The sequence below is a fragment of the Saimiri boliviensis genome, chromosome 11 (assembly GCF_048565385.1).
Source record: "Saimiri boliviensis isolate mSaiBol1 chromosome 11, mSaiBol1.pri, whole genome shotgun sequence".
In the NCBI taxonomy this organism is placed as follows: Eukaryota; Metazoa; Chordata; class Mammalia; order Primates; family Cebidae; genus Saimiri; species Saimiri boliviensis.
In genome coordinates, this window is record NC_133459.1 from 35,028,243 (window position 1) to 35,043,637 (window position 15,395).

At 44.8% G+C, this 15,395-nt stretch overlaps 1 protein-coding gene across 2 annotated transcripts in view; it reads left to right on the forward strand.

Annotated features, from left to right (window-relative positions):
- Positions 1-15,347, forward strand: part of THRAP3 (thyroid hormone receptor associated protein 3) — an 85,815-nt gene extending 70,468 nt beyond the window's left edge. The window contains exons 6-12 of one of the 2 annotated variants that reach the window (XM_003937501.4): positions 499-671; positions 1,390-1,501; positions 2,938-3,022; positions 5,519-5,706; positions 10,996-11,194; positions 11,649-11,792; positions 13,783-15,347. In XM_003937501.4, coding sequence (XP_003937550.2) covers positions 499-671; positions 1,390-1,501; positions 2,938-3,022; positions 5,519-5,706; positions 10,996-11,194; positions 11,649-11,792; positions 13,783-14,004 — 1,123 coding nt within the window. In that variant the 3' untranslated portion in view covers positions 14,005-15,347. The remainder of the gene's footprint in view (positions 1-498; positions 672-1,389; positions 1,502-2,937; positions 3,023-5,518; positions 5,707-10,995; positions 11,195-11,648; positions 11,793-13,782) is intronic. The other variant, XM_010348080.3, reaches the window with a different exon arrangement.
- The last annotated feature ends 48 nt before the right edge of the window (positions 15,348-15,395 follow it).

Here is a 15,395-nt window from a genome sequence, read left to right on the forward strand (position 1 = left end):
GACTGGGATGGTCTCCATCTCTTGACCTTGTGATCCACCCGCCTCGGCCTCCCAGAGTGCTGGGATTACAGGCTTGAGCCACCACGCCCGGCCTTTTTTTAGTAGACACGGGGTTTCACTGTCTTGACCCGGATGGTCTCGATCTCTTGACCTTGTGATTTGCCTGCCTTGGCCTCCCAAAGTGCTGGAATTACAGGCGTGTGCCACCGCGCCCAGCTGTTGATCTTTTAAAATACTTTCTCATTTGTGGTGTGTGTTAAAACTAGCAATGACTGAGGTTTAACACTTCACCTTACTTGAAGATTTCAGTAAAAAAGGAAGAGAGAGATTTAGGATACTCTTTTCCATAGTTACAGTGCATTGAGTTTACTTGGAATTTTGGTAGGAAGAGAAAAAGTTTGTGGGTAGATTTAAAACTGTTTGAAGAAGTATTTTTATGGTTTTAATGTTCTTTCTGTATATTATGTTCTAAATGGGCCTCCTGTATTTCTTTTTCAGACCCAGTGGCTTATTGGCTCAGGAACGCAAGCTTTGCCGAGATCTAGTCCATAGCAACAAAAAGGAACAGGAGTTTCGTTCCATTTTCCAGCACATACAGTCAGCTCAGTCTCAGCGTAGCCCCTCAGAACTGTTTGCCCAACATATAGTGACCATTGTTCACCATGTTAAAGGTGAGTTCAGACCCTGGCCTACTTCAGGCTTGTGTTCCACACTTAGCAGAAGGATGAGTGGGTGGATAACGAGTTTTGGGGGCCCTGTTAAAGGGCCCGTTTAAAGGGCCTTGGAAGCTACGGGTCGGCTTGAAGGAAATTCCTTTCAGGAAGCAGTTTCCATGTTTTAATTGCAGACCTCAACATTTAGAAATGCTAGTAACCTGTGACTATGAGAATAGGTTAAATCCTTGTGATTTAAAATGGTTGAAAACTTAGAGGCCAATAGCAAAATGAGTCTTCTAGCATCTTTGCCTTCTCCCCTCTAAGTGATATCTTAGGGATCTTGTGGTGTTAATTTCTTCCTCAAGGTATTTTATCATCCCCCTGAGCAATGGGTTAGGCAGGTTAGGGAATGGCTAAGAGAAGTGATGGAGAAAGCTGGGTTGGGCCACTTGGAGGTTCTGTCTGAATTTAAACTCAAGCAAGAGTTGGTGCTGTGCTTCCGAGGGAAATAAGCCTCAAGTTTCTGTGTTCTCAGTCATGGGAGCTACGGTAGGGATCTAGTCCCCAGCATGGGACTGTGTTTGAACCAGCCATTTTTCCTTCCTCTTCTCAGTATGTTTGTTGTGTGGGTTTAACTACTTTATTTGCATCTCTGTGGTTCCCAATTCCTGCAAAAGAGTTGAACATTGTGTCTCCCTTTGCTAACATAATGTGTTTCTTTTAATACCAACAGAGCATCACTTTGGGTCCTCAGGAATGACATTACATGAACGCTTTACTAAATACCTAAAGAGAGGAACTGAGCAGGAGGCAGCCAAAAACAAGAAAAGCCCAGAGATACACAGGTAAGGACCTGAGCCTTACACTGAACATTGTAATAAAAGACTGTATCAGACATTAAACTCATCTTGTTAAATTCTGCTGCTAATGCACTTTTAATACAAAATTTAGGGAAACATCCTTAAGACTCTAGGAGAACTGTAGACATTTATATTTGAGAGTGTATAGGACATGCTTGGGACAACAGTCTCTCACATTGGACCTGAGGAAAATAGCTCTCTTGACGTAGATTAACTCGTATTCCTGGGAGCTGGCAAATGTTACCTGAAATTACTGTGAGTTTCTATAGGTAGAGTAAATGCTAGTTTCTTTTCTTTTTTTTTTTTTTTCTTTTTTGAGATGAAGTCTTGCTCTGTTTCCCAGGCTGGAGTGCTATGGCATAATCTCAGCTTACTGCAACCTCTGCCTCCCAGATGCAAGCAATTTTCATGCCTCAGCCTCGCAAGTAGCTAGGATTACAGACCTGTACCATCACACCTAGCTAATTTTTGTATTTTTAGTAGAGACAGGGTTTCACCATGTTGGCCAGGCTGGTCTCAAACTCCCAGCCTCAGGTGATCTGCCCACCTTGGCCTCCCAAAGTGCTGGGATTACAGACGTGAACCACTGCATGACGGCCTAATGCTTGTTTCTTTAAGCAAACCCTTATGTTAATATTTCATGGTAGTTCAAACTTAACATGAGTAGTTGGATTTTTTTGGAAGAATTTGCCTGGCTGGAGGTGGGAGTTGGTAGGATTATGTCAGAGGATTGTAAAGCCCAGCAGGTTTAAAGACTATTCCATTTGGTTGTGGGAGTCTGTTTACTAGATAGGGGCTAGAAACAGAGTTGGCCTTGTGTATGTGTGTGTGTGTGTGTGTGTTTGTTTTGAGATGGAGTCTCACTCTGTTGCACCGACTGGAGTACGGTGGTGCAATCTCGGCTCACTGTAACCTCCGCTGCCCAGGTTCAAGTGATCCTCCTGCCTCAACCTCCTGAGTAGCCAGGATTACAGGTGCCTGCCACTGTGCCTGCTAATTTTTGTTGTTTTTATTAAAGACGGGGTTTCACCATGTTGGCCAGGCTGGTCTTGAACTCCTGGCCTTGTGATTCACCCGCCTCAGCCTCCCAAAGTGCTGGGATTATAGATGTGAGCCACTGCGCCCAGCCAGTTGGCCTTATTTTTAAGACTGTGGGTGAGTCCATCTTTCTGTGTGTAGCAAAACTGGGAGAGAAGAAAAACCTCTAACTTCGGTTACACTTTGGGAACTTGGGCCTGTTTGTGTGCATGTCTGCCTATGGGAAAGTATAAGATAAGTAAAGAGTATAAGTAATACATACGTCATGAAACATAAGGAAAAGGAATACCTGTCAATCTGTTGCCCAGCTTAGGAGCTAGAATATTACCTGTATCATATTCACACAATGGAATACTATATTGTTTTTTTATTTTGAATTTTAGGAGAATAGACATTTCCCCCAGTACATTCAGAAAACATGGTTTGGCTCATGATGAAATGAAAAGTCCCCGGGAACCTGGCTACAAGGTGAACTGTTGATTTGATCAGTAATTCCAACAAAATGAGTGCGTTGGGCATGAACTTGACAGAAATGTGTTTGTTTAAATTACTCTCTACTTAAGTTTGTGTTTTTCTTTTAAGGATGGGCATAATTCTAAAAATGAACTACAAAGGGTTAATTTTTATTAAATGTATCAACAACCTTTGTGAAGTGGTTAGAATATGGTAAATGACCCCAAAGTCTATTGAGGTGAGCTTGAGAAAAAAAAGAGAGGAGTTTTGGAACAAGTGCCCATGATGAGAGAAGAAACTTTTTGTGATATTTTTCTGCTTGTAAGTATTATCAAATCAACTGTATACATGCACTATTTCCAACCATGATTTCAAAAAGACATGCATGTCAGAGAAGAGTAAAATATTCATGTCTTAAGTAGACTGTTTTTAAACAGCTGGTCCAGTATTTTTTTTTTAACATTGTACCATATCTATCATCTGTCAATTACTGTTACTTTATAGCTAAACATTACTTTGACGGCCCAGCTACATTTGCAGTGATGTGCACGTAAACACTGTTATTAAGAGGTTAAAACTTGTAAACAATCTTTTACTGTGAAATAACCAAATTGGGCTTTTAAAAATCTTAGTATTTATTGATCTTCGTTCACATATACAGTTGAAATTTAAAATTACAGATGGTTATTCCAATGCTGCTGAAACCTTTTCTAAAAATACTAATTTTCAAGTTTTCCAAACGAATTTGTCTTGTTGGTTGAATGTGATGAGAGGTGCCTTGGGCAGTCTCTCTTCTCTCCCATCCCTCTTTCCTCCTCCGAGTATCCCTTCTTCAGCTTGGCACTAGCCATGTCAAACCCAAGGTTTTCTTTTGAAACACCAGAAGAGATCTTGTCCTCCATGCCCCAAAAAGCCAGCTCATTGGAGGTGTTACCCCTGGGAACAGTGTTGCATTTGTCTTTTTTTGCTCTTTGGAGGATGCAGAGGCCCAGTTTCCTCAGTTAGGAAACAAATTAAGTGATAAAACAATAAACCGCCAGCTGCGGTGGCTCACGCCTGTAATCCCAGCACTTTGGGAGGCCGAGGCAGGTGGATCACCTGAGGTCGGGAGTTCAAGACCAGCCTGACCTATGTGGTGAAGCCTCATCTATACTTAAAAATACAAAATTAGCTGGTCATGGTGGTACATGCCTGTAATCCCAGCTACTTGGGAGGCTGAGGCAGTAGAATCACTTGAACCCGGGAGGTGGAAGTTGCAACGAGCAGAGATCACAGCATTGCACTCTAGCCTAGGCAAGAAGAGCGGAACTCTGTCTCAAAAAAGAACACAAACAAAAACAATAAACCTAGTCTCTGCTACTCCTGCTGTTAGTTACGATTAAAGTTTATTAGTTCATATAATCAAACCATTAATGCAGAGTGAACTGCATTTCTTCCTCCCTGAGTTACCTCCATGAGACAAATCCTAGAGTGGGGTGTCCCTGGAACTACCATGCATCTTTGCCCCCACTGAGTTTCCCAGGAATTGTTGAAAGCCTTTGCTGCAGTGGTCCAGGCAGGTGTGTTGTTGCTGCTGCAAAGCATACCTTCATAGCTGAACTGCTTAGGAGGCTAGCAGAGAAGTTTTTTCCTTTCTTTCTTTCTTATAAACGTTGACCTTGTTCTACCAGTTTATGAATTCCCCATAGTTTTTGATATTCCCTTTCTAAGAAACTTTTCAGTTTTGAAGGCTGCTTAAGTCTTCCATTGTCTTTCTTTGGAATCAGTATTCAGAGATAATTCCAAATGGAGGATGAGCCATGGGTGGATACTACAAGTATAGGTAGGAGAAGGTGAGCATTTCTACTCTTAGTGGTGGAAGCCTCAGCCAGCCTAACCACCTACTTTCCAGATCTAATTTTAGCCTTCCAACTTTTTTTTTTTGAGACAGGGTCTCACTCTGTTAGCCAGGATGGAGTGCAGTGGCACGATCTCAGCTCATTGCAACCTCTGCCTCGTGGGTCTAAGTGATTCTTCTACTTCAGCCTTCCTTGTAGCTGGGATTACAGGCGTGTGCCACCTCGCTTGGCTAATTTTTCTATTTTTAGTTGAGTATGGGGTTTTACCTTCTTGCCCATGCTGGTCTTGAACTCCTAAACTCAAGTGATCCGCCTGCCTTGGCCTTCCAGAGTGTTGAGATTACAGGCGTGAGCCATTGTGCCTGGCCAGCCTTCTCAACTTCTAAACTAGCCAGAGTCATTACTGGGCCAGAAAGGAAATAGAGCGAAATCAATGCATAGCATTTTCGGAAGCCCATCACCATTATTTTGGAGAACTAGCTTGGGTTCTGTGTTACTTACGAAGTAACTTCTGTGGGACATCCTGCATCCCTCCCAAGCTTTGCTGAGATGCCTCACATTACCCAGTGCTTCCTCTGCACCCCTCCATTGGAGTAAAAACCACAGTTTGTGGGATGGTTGAGTTGACAGCTCTGAATCCCAGAAACCTTAATTTTGACTTGTCTTTTGATAGGCTGAGGGAAAATACAAAGATGATCCTGTTGATCTCCGCCTTGATATTGAACGTCGTAAAAAACATAAGGAGAGAGATCTTAAAAGAGGTAAATCGAGAGAATCAGTGGATTCCCGAGACTCCAGCCACTCAAGGGAAAGGTCAGCTGAGAAAACAGAGAAAACTCATAAAGGATCAAAGAAGCAGAAGTACGTAAGCCCCTGTCTGTCACCTGTTTCAGACTCTTGAGTCTCTTGTCTGCCCCATTTGGGCTACACACCAGAACTTTCAAATCAGAGGAGTTTAGGGTTAGTAATTATAGCAGCCTGTTTCTTCTTTTAATCCATGTAAATGTCAAGTAGGGTCCCTAGTTTGAAGACAGAATTTCTATGTCAAAATAGTGTGATCTTTGTCCAAAGAAGGCCTCATGAGAAAAGTTGATCTTAAACTGACCATAGAGATGGTGTGGAGAATCATTATAATCATTTGAGAATTCGTTTTGCAGTTTTAGATGTGCCTTTTTTCATCATGGATTTTCATGGGGAGGTTGTATTTTAGAAATGGCTCACAGTCAGGCCGGGCGCGGTGGCTCACGCCTGTAATCCCAGCACTTTGGGAGGCTGAGACAGGTGGATCACGAGGTCAAGAGATCGAGACCATCCTGGTCAACATGGTGAAACCCCATCTCTACTAAAAAAAAAAAAAAAATACAAAAATTAGCTGGGCATGGTGGTGTACGCCTGTAGTCCCAGCTACTCTGGAGGCTGAGGCAGGAGAATTGCCTGAACCCAGGAGACGGAGGTTGTGGTGAGCCGAGATTGCGCCATTGCACTCCAGCCTGGGTAACAAGAGCGAAACTCCATCTCAAAAAAAAGAAAAGAAATGGCTCACAGTCATTGTCAAGTAATAAAACTGTTGAGTCAAAGAAACAGGGGAGAACTAGATAGGACATGATTGTTGATCTTAAGTGCTTTTTAAACTAGTTTTATAGACAGTTCCAAGAGAGGTGTTCCAAGTACTTCTTAAACAAAGGTAGCATTGTTGAACTTTGTTGAGCAACATTCATGGCTATGTCCTGATGTTTCTGTTTACGTTTTTTTTTTTTTTTTTTGATACGGAGTTTCACTCTTGTTACCCAGGCTGGAGTGCAATGGCACGGTCTCGGCTCACCACAACCTCCGCCTCCTTGGTTCAGGCAATTCTCCTGCCTCAGCCTCCTGAGTAGCTGGGATTACAGGCACGCACCACCATGCCCAGCTAATTTTTTGTATTTTTAGTAGAGACGGAGTTTCACTATGTTGACCAGGATGGTCTCGATCTCTTGACCTCGTGATTCACCCGCCTCGGCCTCCCAAAGTGCTGGGATTACAGGCTTGAGCCACCGCGCCCGGCCTTTTTAAGTTTTGAACATTCCATGACTTTTTAATTGCGTGTCACTAAAAGTAGTATAGTTGAAGCCCCAGATCTTCTGGTAAGAAGCAACACTTCTGCTGATTCTGAACTTCAGCTGGCAAGCATTTTTTTTTCTTTTTTTTTTTTTTTTTTTTTTTGAGATGGAGTTTCGCTCTTGTTGCCCAGGCTGGAGTGCAATGGTGCGATCTCGGCTCACCGCAACCTCCGCCTCCTGGGTTCAGGCAATTCTCCTGCCTCAGCCTCCTGAGTAGCTGGGATTACAGGCACGCACCACCATGCCCAGCTAATTTTTTGTATTTTTAGTAGAGACAGGGTTTCACCATGTTGACCAGGATGGTCTCGATCTCTTGACCTCGTGATCCACCTGCCTCGGCCTCCCAAAGTGCTGGGATTACAGGCTTGAGGCACCGCGCCCGGCCTCTTTCTTTTTTTTTGAGACAGAGCCTGGCATTGTCGACAGGGTTGGAGTGCAGTGGCACAGTCTTGGTTCACTACAACCTTCACCTCTTGAGTTCCAGCAATTTTCCTGCCTCAGCCTCCCCAGAAGCTGGGATTACAACACTCACCACTATGCCCAGCTAACTTTTTTGTATTTTTAGTAGAGATGCAGTTTCACCATGTTGGCCAGGCTGGTCTCGAACTCTTGACTTTGTGATTCTCTCGCCGAGGCCTTCCAAGATGCTGGGATTACAGGTGTGAAACACCTCACCTGGCTGCATTTTTATATCAATTTTCTGATAACCCTTTGAGAAAAGTTGAACAGTTGGTGTGATATCCATTTTGCCCGTTTGAAAGATAAGCCAAGCTAAGAATGATGTGCCTTAAGATCACAAGTATCAGCTGACATCAAATGCAGATCTTTTGTTCTACTTTGTCTCCCATTCCAGTGTGTTACTTGTGCATTAGGATTCCTGGCAGCTTTCAGGGCTACCTGTAGATAAAGAACTTGCTCATCATTAGCAGGGAATGAAGGTGATGATACAATAGTCCAAGGCCGCCACTTAGAAGTGGAACATGATGGCCATGTGGGGTGGCTCATGCCTCTAATCCCAGCACTTTTAGAGGGTGAGGCGGGTGGATCACGAGGTCAGGAATTCGAGACCATCCTGACCAACATGGTGAAAACATGTCTCTACTAAAAGTTTAAAAAATTAGCCGGGCATGGTGGCATGTACCTGTAATCCCAGCTACTCAGGAGGCTGAGGCAGAGGAATTGCATGAACCCAGGAGGCAGAGGTTGCAGTGAGCCGAGGTCATGCCACTGCACTCCAGCCTGGGCAATAGAGAGAGACTGTCTCACAAAAAAAAAAAAAAAAAAAAAAAGGAAGTGGAACATGAACTCCTCAAGTAGAGTTGAGTCTGGATAACTAACTCTTGATTTCCTTTTCCTGGAACACATGCCTACCTCTGACTTGCTATGTGACTTTGAATGAGTCCCCTGCAAACCCCAGTATTCTGTGATTTTTTTTTTTTTTTTTTTTTGGAGACAATCTCGCTTTGTCACCCAGGCTGGAGTGCAGTGGCACAATCATAGCTCATGGCATCCTCAAACTTCTTGGTTCAAGTGATCCAGCCTCCCACTAGGTTGAGCTAGGACCACAGGTGTACACCACAATGCCCAGCTAATTTTTAAATTTTTTTTCGTAGAGACACAGGCTCGTTATGTTTCCCATGCTCTTCTTGAACTCTTGGCCTCAAGTGATTCCCACCCGCTTCCTTGGCCTCCCGAAGCACTGGGATTACAGGCATGAGCCACTATACCTGGCCCTTACTGTGATAGGGTCTTGCTCTGTCCTCCAGGCTGGAGTGCAGTGGTGTGATCACTAGCCTACTACAGCTTTGACCTCCTGGGCTCAAGTGATCCTCCCACCTCAGCCTCCCAAGCAGCTGGGACTACAGGTGTGCACCATCATGCCCAGCTAATTTTGTATTTCTTATAGAGTTAAAGTTTTGCCATGTTGCCCAGGCTGGTCTAGAACTCCTGGGCTCAAGTAACCTGCCTGCCTTGGCCTCCCAAAAAAAATGCTGGGATTTCAGGCATGAACCACTGTGCCCATCCAGAACTCTTTTTTTTTTCTTGAGATGAAGTCTTGCTCTGTCACCCAGGCTGGAATGCAATGGCACAGTCTTGGCTCACTGCAACTTCTGCCTCCTGGGTTTAAGCAATTCTCCTGCCTCAGCCTCCTTGGTAGCTGGGATTACAGGTGTGCACCACCACACCCAGCTAATTTTTTGTATTTTTAGTAGCGACAGGGTTTCACCATTTTGGCCAGGCTGGTCTCAAACTCCTGACCTTGTGGTCCACCTGCCTTGGGCTTCCAAAGTGCTAGGATTACAGGTGCGAGCCACCGCATCTGGCCCAGAACTCTTTTTTACATAACTGACTTACCTAGGTCACACAGCTAAAAAGAGACAATGCTGGCCAGGCGTGGTGGCTCACCTCAACTTTAGGAGGTTGAGGTGGGTGGATCATGAGGTCAGGATATCAAGACTGTTCTGGACAACATGGTGAAACCCTGTCTGTACTAAAAATACAAAAATTAGCTGGGCATTGTGGCGTGTGCCTATAGTCCCAGCTACTCAGGAGGCTGAGGCAGGAGAATCACTTAAACCCAGGAGGTGGAGGTTGCAGTGAGCCAAGATCACACCACTGCACTCCAGCCTGGTGACAGAGCGAGACTCCATCTCAAAAGAAGAACGCCAAGACTCAAATTTGAGGCCTTTTGAGAATCTTTTTTTTTTCCCCCTGAGACGGAGTCTCGCTCTGTCACCCAGGCTGGAGTGCAGTGGTATGATCTCGGCTCAGTGCAACCTCTGCCTCCTGAGTTCAAGTGATTCTCCTGCTTCAGGCTTCTGAGTAACTGGGATTATAGGTGCTTGCGACCATGGCCATCTAATTTTTGAATTTTTAGTAGAGATGGGCTTTCACCATGTTGGCCAGGCTGGTCTCGAAATCCTGACCTCAAGTGATCCAGCTGCCTTGGCCTTCCAAAGTTCTGGGATTATAGGAGTAGTGAGCCACTATGCCTCACCCGAGTGTCTTCTTTTTGAAAACCTCTTGAAATAGCATGGATATTTAGTGGGGTCAGAGTTGAAGGTACATGAATCCTATGATGGTAATTTACATTTCCCCTTTGAGTCAGTGTGTGTCGGTGAGGATCAGGGAGCATGGTGCCTTTCATAATGGAAGAATGATGAATGATAGGTTACTGACATTTGGCTGGCTCTGCTACTCCTCTACTCTTGGGAGCCTGGCCTTGCTGCCTCCCAGAGGCATTCAGTAACTACTGTCACATGGCAGGGCTGGTACTGACCTTAGTATAAAGATAGTGACTCATTGTATTAAGTTAATTTGCCCTAGTCTGTAATTTCTCCTAGATGAAGGAAAGGGAAGGGAAATAATTCTGGGATAGTTATGCCAGATCCTAGGCTTAGTGACACAACCTGTTTGAGCTCAGTGGGAGGTGATATGTGAAGTCGTGGTGTAATTAGTCAGAGGTAGGTTGGAATTAGGATTCTGCTCAGCTTGCTCACCTGAGTCTCCTACCTGTAAAATGGGAGTAATAATGCTGAGTGTTACTGCCCTTTACTGCATGCCAGTTACATTGGTGTAAAGTGTTTAAACACGTTGTTTATTTAGAGAATCCTATAAGCCAGGTAGCATTCCTATAAGAAATAAAAGTAATAGAAAGCACTAACAAATGTTAATATACAAAGCCTCTGGCCCAGTACAGGATACATCAGAGCTCTCAGTTTCGTGGTAGTTTCCTTCTCTCTTACTAATTCATGCCTGTATCTTAGACTGAGCTACTAGAGGCCATGGATTGTGGTATGTTCCTGCTCCTGTGTATGTCACATGTTTATCACAGTCTCAGACATAGTTGTGTCACTGAACATGACTCACAGAATTGAGAGGAAGTATCTTGGGTGGGTAGGTTGGGGGTGAACTGGTTTTATAAAGTTACTCATCGTCAGTTTCTTTATCACTAGCACATTTCTGATTGTTGTGTGCTTATCCATGAGGCTCCAGCCAACCAGTGTCTCCTAGAAGATGATTGATTACCCTGGCACTTCTCTTTGCACAGGAAGCACCGGAGAGCAAGAGACAGGTCAAGATCCTCCTCCTCTTCCTCCCAGTCATCTCACTCCTACAAAGCAGAGGAATACACTGAAGAGACAGAGGAAAGAGAGGAGAGCACCACAGGCTTTGACAAATCAAGACTGGGGACCAAAGACTTTGTGGGTCCAAGTGAAAGAGGAGGTGGCAGAGCTCGAGGAACCTTTGTAAGACCCTCCCGTCTCCCCTTTTCTCTAAGCCCATTGCTTCTGTCAGTTCTGATTATGTTTCATCAGAATATCAGTTTTGTTGCCTCTGACATAAGTAATCCAACCCAAAGACCCTGGAATCTTTGGTTCTCCTTCCCACATTTCCTGGCCTTTCCATTTTTAGTTACTTTTCTGTTCGTAATCACTTAGCTAGACAGCCTCACAGCTTCAGAACTTCCCCACTTACCTTGACTCCTGCTGTTTGTAGGGAGGCTGTTGGGGCAGGTTTATCCTCTCTATAGGCTACAGACTTGAGATGAGAAAGGAAATGGCTGGAAATCAAATGCCCAGTATATGTCTGGAAGATAGCTGCCTATTCCATGCCAGAAAAGCATTTGAACAGAAAGCAGGGAGGTTTGTTTCCATTCCTGGCATGATCCTTTGTTCCTTTTTTCCTCATTTATTGCAATAGCAGTTTCGAGCCAGAGGAAGAGGCTGGGGCAGAGGCAGCTACTCTGGGAACAATAACAACAACAGCAACAACGATTTTCAAAAAAGAAACCGGGAAGAGGAGTGGGACCCAGAGTACACACCCAAAAGCAAGAAATATTACTTGGTATGTGTCTGGAATAACCAGGAAGGAGAGTCAGAGGGTCTTTGACACACACAGTAGCTGCTACCAGCCCTTTATTGGTTTGTCCAAAACTGCAATTAAATGTATGTGCAGGAATAGTGCACTGGGGCATGTGTACTTGCATAGTGCTAACTAGATGGGTGTCCTCTAGAGAGGCAGTTATGGTCTCTTGATCTGTTGAAGATGTTTATGGATTCCAAGATAAGCAAGAAGCATTGGTCTTGCCTTTTTAGTTTGTGAACTTGTTTTACTCCTCACCCACCACCAACCTCCGCCTCCCCCATTCCTGTGGATAGAGCCATAACCCTTTGCTGTTGCTGCTGTCCCTCTCTGCCACTCCTTCATGCAAGAATGACAACGACAGCTCAGGATCTCTTTGAGGAAAGGGATGTCTCATCTAGGCTGTTGATCATTCGCATGCACTCTGGGCCTCCCTCAGATTAGGACTTTATAGGCTGTAGTGCTGGCCATGAGTGAGCTCTCTTGGCCTTGGTATGTAACAACAGGCTAAGATCCAAGCAGGTGTGGCTGTGAGGGTTATATCCAGGGTACAGGAGCAACTGAATCTCCATCACTTGCCGGAATGACTGGAATGGGTCTGTATTGTCAGTTGGACAGCTAGGAAACAGGTTGTATGTGGATGGCTGTGCATGCCCACCGTCCCTTTTTTAGGTTTGCTGCTGCTGGAAGCTGCTTTGAGGCTACTAGAGGGCCTTTGAACTTACCTCTGGGAATTGTAGTTGGTTGGGCCAAGGTTAGGTGCTGGAGTGGGACTGCTGTAGGGGAAGGATTAAAGGCCTCCCGTGCCCCCATCTGCTACCTGAAAGAGCATTGCCAGCCTGATTCATTTAGTGTGAACAAGTAGCAATAGTCAGAAGAAGGTGACACTTCTGCTGAGCTGAGCTCCAAAATCCTAAGGCCCTAGCTTGTGTGGGGGATGGTTTAGACCCTGAAGTCATGAGGCTGATGAGGTAATGACTGCTGGTTTTCAAAATGCTTTCTTATATTGATTGAATTCCTCCTTCTGTCTCATGAGATTGTCAGAGCAAGGATTGTTTGAAATGTAGGTTAATGCTTTCATTGAACTAAGTGGAAAAAAAAAAAAAAGAATGTCACACTGCCTCCTTGTATAAAACAGGGGAGATGAAAAATGAGTGTGTGAAGGTGGAGGGTTAGGAAGAGCCCCAGTATTGGAGTCTGAGCATTTGGAGTGCAGTGGCGCAATTTTGACTCACTGCTACCTCTGCCTCCTGGGTTCAAGCAATTCTCCTGCCTCAGCCTCCCGAGTAGCTGGGACTACAGGTGCATGAGGTAACATATATATATATTAGTAGAGACCGGGTTTCACTGTGTTGCCCAGGCTGGTCTCAATCTCCTGAGCGCAGGCAGTCTGCCCGCCTTGGCCTCCCGAAGTGCTAGGATTATAGGTGTGAGCCACTGCGCCTGGCCACGTTGCCTCCTTTCTTAGCTGTTGTGAACAACCCAGTTCACATGGAGTTTCATGTTTTGTTGTGATTGGCTCTCACACCTATCCTTTGAGAGAGGATACAGTAAATCATATGGAGTTGCTTAAGGTTCCTAAGTTGTTTCCTCATTTGCAGAGTGGGAGGTGATAATGATAGGGTAGATACGAGGATTAAATGAGATAGTATATAAATGTCTTACTTCAGTGCTCAGTGAATTTTTTATTTTCCTTAAACTATTGAGGGTAATGCTCAGTGAATCATCCTTGTCATCATCATAATGGCCAAGCTGGTACTTTAGAATTCCTAAATCACCCAACTGATAATCTCGTGGATCTGAACCACAGGCATTTTTGGAGTGGGGACAGCGAGACGTGCAGAAAAGGAGCAAAAGGATGGGTTAGGCTACAGGTTCTTTTAGAAAAGGCACATTTGAGTGGGTGCGGAGAAGAGAGCTCTGGCCACATCTTGTTCACTCTGGCACTGATGGCAGTTTTCTTTCCCCTCAGCATGATGACCGTGAAGGTGAAGGCAGTGAGAAGTGGGTGAGCCGGGGCCGGGGCCGAGGAGCCTTTCCTCGGGGTCGGGGCCGGTTCATGTTCCGGAAATCAAGTACCAGCCCCAAATGGGCCCATGACAAGTTCAGTGGGGAGGAAGGGGAGATTGAAGACGACGAGAGCGGGACAGAGAACCGAGAAGAGAAGGACAATTTACAGCCCACAACCGAGTAGGGGCCACTCGTGACTGGATTCCTGCCCAGGGGAGAGAGGCGCTGGGAAGATGGCTGGCGAGGAGCGAGACAGAGGAACCTCAAGCAGATTCTGAAACTCCTGCCCCCACCCCCCACCAGCCATGCAGATTGTACCACCACAGAAGGCATCCCTGGCGCTGCCTCCCACTGGACAGAGGAGGCTGGCCATGGAGCCTGGGGGTCAGGCCCAGCTCTTGAGCAGAACACAATGCATTGGGCTTTAGCTGTTTTTCTCATTTGTTGTTGGTGTGTGGGGTGGGGGCAGGGGTAGGGTGGGAGAGCAATGCTTGGATTTTTGTTTTCCTATTAGAAACCAACAGTTTTGTTCTTAATTTCATTTCATTTCGAGCTAAGAGGACTAATTTGATAATTTTAAATCTCTTCTCCCCTGTCCTGATTTTAAAAGCCCCGCTTTTTTTATTTTCTTTTTTTAGGCATATGTAGTAATATTAGAAACATTTAATTTGGGAAACTTTGATTCTTAAAAGCGAAAACAAAGCATGTGAATAAACTTTGAAGTGTTCACCTCAGTTTGGGACCAAACTGCCTGGATCTTTGTAAAAACCAGTTTTGTATGTCAAGGAGGAGTTTAAGGCCTTTTCGACCACCTTGTGTTCCCCTTTTCTGCGCAGCCATGTATCACGTGGAGTTGCTCCTAACCACACCTCACGTGCCCTGTTTCCTGGTACCTTCTGGGCTGGACTTCATTCTCCACCAGCAGCTCCAGTATCCCAAACTTTCTAGTCCTGCTGATCCTCCCAGCACCGGGGTGGAAACTGGAGGGCAATGTCTGGTCTGTTTTTTAAGAAACTTAGGAATTCTATTATCTTTACAAATATAAGATGAGAAAATAATTTTTTCAATATTTTTTATTAATCTTTTTATAAAATGAAAAGAAACTCCTATGATCAATTAAGGAAGGTGGTTATGGCTGGGTGGTTCATGGGGTTTTTTTGGGTTTCTTTGGTTAGTTTTTTCTTTTTTGTCTTTTTAACCTTAAGCTGTTTTAAGTTGAAGCATTTTCAGATGTTTGGGGGGAAACATCCTCTTAAAATGGGCCCTTGTGCTTGCCTTCTGGGGAGGCGGTCCTGAGCAGGTGAATCATAAGGCATTTATGCATATGTTATATGCAGACTGCACCCACCTCTTCCCCCCAGCCTTTGCCTCTTGGGTTGTTGTGCTGCTTTCCCCTTACTTTGCTACATTTCTATAGTTAAGTTGGTTTTACTTGAATGATTCATGTTTAGGGGGAAAATGAAAATCTCCCTTAAAATTTGTTTCAACTCCTCCTGCAAATAAAATAAATGAAGTGGCAGATGTAAATGGGCTCTGTTCATTGTCACCCTGAGGGAGACAGAGTGTGTCTGTGTC